Genomic DNA, 3,632 nt, shown 5'->3' with positions numbered 1-3,632 from the left:
TTTTTTCTAAATATAAAATTTTTATCTGAAAAGAAAACTTTGAAGATAATGACTAAGACAAAAAGTTTAACTCAATAAATATTTTTTTTTTTAAAGTTTCAACCAGGCATTTCTGCGAGCATACATTACAGGTTTCTTAACAATTTTATTTTTACTATACAATTTTTTATTTACATCAAAATGTGCTGGTAATTGAGCATCATTTAATGTTTTCAAAAATACATTTCTCCCCACTGGAGCTGATTTTCTATTTCGTAAAAAGTCATTTATAAGATTTACTATATTACTTCCAGGAACAGCTTTATCTTCATGAATAATCTCCCCTTTATTGTTCCATAGGAGAGATTCATTATTTTTTAAAAATTGGTACATATCTTTAGCTTTTTCTTGAAATCGAGCTGGAACTACAGTTAGGATTTTATCCTCCAAGTCTTCTGTTTCTTTTTTGATATTTGAAGAGTCCTCTTCTGCAGACGCATCTACAGGATTCTCTACATTTGTAATATCCTGTTGTTCCGTTTGAGGTTCTAATTTATCGGGTTTCATAATTGAAAAATGAGTGTATTTCTGTAACGCTTGCGAATACAGAGCTGCTTTATCGTGATCAGCTAAATATTTGTTCTGCAGAATATTTTTCATTTGCTGATCCAACTCTGATAAGTGTTCTTGAATTTGGACCCTGTCTTCAGGAACTAGCACGAATTTCTTACTGTGCTCCATGAATTAAAGAACTAATAACTGATATAGCGGCAGGTAATAAAATAGATAAAAATCCTTCTCCCTTTTGAATGAGAATTTTCTTTTTCTTATATAAGGGTGTTTTTTTGTTTGAAAGTTTTCGCAAATTTTCTTTAAACGGAGATAAACGACTTTTTTGAGTTTTTGTTAGGGGTATATTTCCACACAACACATTTAAGACACATTCACACAAAGTTTTTATCTCACTTTTTGAACACTTTTTCAGAAGATACTTAGAATTTTTAGTTTTAGAAATTAATTTTAAGAGCTGTAAAGTTTGTTCAGTACACACTGACATCTTGTAATCAAATGAATGATGCAATTACTATTCGAGTGTATTTATCGTTACTCCAAAAATCTTACAAAGGCTTTCACTTTAGTGAGTGCGCATCTTTTAAAATTAGGAGTGTGATAAGGACAAGAGTCTGAATTTGCAACTAATTTATCAATTTTTGGGCAGTCAATATCTTCTAAATTTTCACATTTTCTCCCGATTAAAAATTCCAAAAATTTTTTTTTCTCTAATCCTTTAACATAAATATGTGTGAACATATTTGACAAAAAGTTCAAAACTGTGCGTAGTTGATAATATGGCAGTTCTCCTTCATTCCATTCAAATGTATATGTTTTGTTACCCATTTATATTGAAATTTCTGATGACGAGTAAGTTCATCAAAAGAACATGGCGGAAGAAAATGAAAGTTTCCGATGATAGAATTACTATTTACGGCCTGAAAGGCAAGTTCTTTTACGATATAGTTGCCTGAAGATTGTTGAAATCCTTCGAAATCTATTACGATGGTAGACATGTTGCTACTTAAGAATCATTTACTTAAATGAAGTTAGCGGGGTTGATAAACATAAAAAGTGTCTCCGGGAAACATACCCGTGCGCACGCGCATAGATTCATCAGTTTCCGATTTTAAATCTATAAGTAAATAACCGTATGGTTTTGAAGTTGCATCTTCAAAACATTCCTGAAAAAACTTTACTTTACGAGGATATAATTGGCGACCTAAATGCGTAATTTGTGATTGATCTCTTCGATTTTTGAACAACACAAGATAATGAGCATTTAGGGATATTTCTCTAATTTCCTTCCCTTTGTGAAAAATGTTTTGTACCACAAATATTATACTTAAATTTTTATGATGGGAAAATTTAGTAAATAATTTAGTTATTTGTGGGTCATTTCCTAATTCACTCATCAGATCGTCAATGATAATCAATGCATTTGAATAGTGATTCAAATTTGATGGTATACCATCATGGAAAGTAACATTTCGAATTTCATCATATAATTTTTGATAAATACCATAGCACCAAATTATTTCTTTCGGGAAGGGTTTAATCATTTTATTTTCTATTAGCTTTTTAATATAATGGGTTTTACCGCTTCCTGATGGACCAGAGACGATCATCGAGAAAGCGTGTCCTAATTTAAGAACATCCATCGCAAAACTGATTCTTTTCGCTTATAACAAAACTATTTATGTGAGAATATTGCAAAATTAAATGTTTAAACAAATAATTTTATAATAAAATTTTTAATAAAAAAATAGTAATAAAATATTTTTCTTTAAGTAATTCATTTATTTGTATTTTGTATAGTCTAAAATTTAAAATTATTGTTTGATTTTTTAAGTATTTACTCGATAATAATCATTATTCTCTCCCACATTGCTAACTTTAAAGCATAGAAACATGCTTTTACAAGATAAAATTGAGTGTGTGATTAATGTCTATATGATGAATCACAGTACAATACATGCCCTGACTGTTATTAGTCAACTACATGAATGAATGGGGACTGCACAGGTAGACCAGGCTATAACGTGTTGTGAAGGTGAGTAAAGGTGAGAATATAGTTGAAAAACTAGTTCTTTGAATGGTGATAACGTATAGTACCATTCATAAATGTATCACTCATAGAAAATTCTTTAGTTATGATAGAATAGGTTACAGTTAAGGTGGTTTACTTCCAAACGACTTTTAAACTAGCCTATCCAAGTCTTTGTGTCGAGCATACTTACTGCGCATGATCGTTACAAATTTGCTAAAGATAAAATTTGTTTGTCGATGTAGTTATCACAACGTTGTGTTGGTTTTAAGGCTTCAACATGTATACTTGCAGCATTTGTGGGAAGTGTTTTAATACGAACTACAATTTAAAACGGCACATCTTACAAGTACATGAGAAAAAACATACGCATTCATGTATTGACTGCTCTAAAAAATTTGTTCGTAAAAGTGATCTGCAAAGACACAGAGACTCTGTGCATTCTACTGAGAAAATTTCATGTGAAACGTGTGCTACAGAATTCAGCAGAAAAGACAATTTATTTCATCACTTAAAAAATGGAAATTGTCAAAGAAAATTGGCAAAGCAGAATAAGAAAAGAAAGCGAGATGATGATAATGAACCCAACAAAAAGACGGTGATTCTAAACAATCAACAAGGTGGTGCAGTGCATTCATCTACCGAGCCCTCAACGTCTGGACTTCCAATATTATCCGAACCTTCAACATCTTCAGGACTCCCAACCTTTGCCGGACCTTCAACATCTACCATTGCTTCTACATCTGCAGAAAACTTGGATAGAACCAAATTGTCACGAACAAAAGAATCAAAAAGTGCTTTCAAAAAGGCCTATAGAGAATTCACTCTAAAAAATGATGATAGAGAGATCGGTATTCCGGAGTTTTTAAGAAGTAAAAAGGATGAAACTACTGAAATATTTCTATCTGAACTTAAAAAACATGAATCACTGAAAGTGAGATTGTTAATATTTTGCATCTATCAAAAAGTAAGTGATGACTTGGTCAAGCGAATAAAAAATGTCGAGTTCAAGACAGCAAACAAATCCGTTTTCGCCTCTACAAATAAAAGTGAA

General features: G+C 31.3%; 2 protein-coding genes across 2 annotated transcripts in view; both read left to right on the top strand.

Moving 5' to 3' along the window:
• LOC122272881 (uncharacterized protein F54H12.2-like) overlaps positions 1–56 on the top strand; it is a 1,885-nt gene extending 1,829 nt beyond the window's left edge. Inside the window, exon 2 of the mRNA XM_043056916.1 lies at positions 34–56. Within this exon, the coding sequence (XP_042912850.1) occupies positions 34–56 (23 nt within the window). The remainder of the gene's footprint in view (positions 1–33) is intronic.
• Positions 57–2,858: 2,802 nt separating this feature from the next.
• Positions 2,859–3,545, top strand: LOC139427311 (zinc finger and BTB domain-containing protein 14-like; the record flags this gene model as incomplete). The annotated part of the gene is made up of 1 exon (XM_071188506.1): positions 2,859–3,545. A coding segment is annotated over exon 1 (687 nt), but the record flags the coding sequence as incomplete, so codon positions are not given.
• Positions 3,546–3,632: the final 87 nt, after the last annotated feature.

Source organism: Parasteatoda tepidariorum, unplaced genomic scaffold (assembly GCF_043381705.1).
Source record: "Parasteatoda tepidariorum isolate YZ-2023 unplaced genomic scaffold, CAS_Ptep_4.0 HiC_scaffold_1419, whole genome shotgun sequence".
Classification (NCBI taxonomy): domain Eukaryota; kingdom Metazoa; phylum Arthropoda; class Arachnida; order Araneae; family Theridiidae; genus Parasteatoda; species Parasteatoda tepidariorum.
The sequence above is the reverse complement of the archived record's forward strand: the minus strand, read 5'-3'. Positions and strand labels throughout refer to the sequence as shown.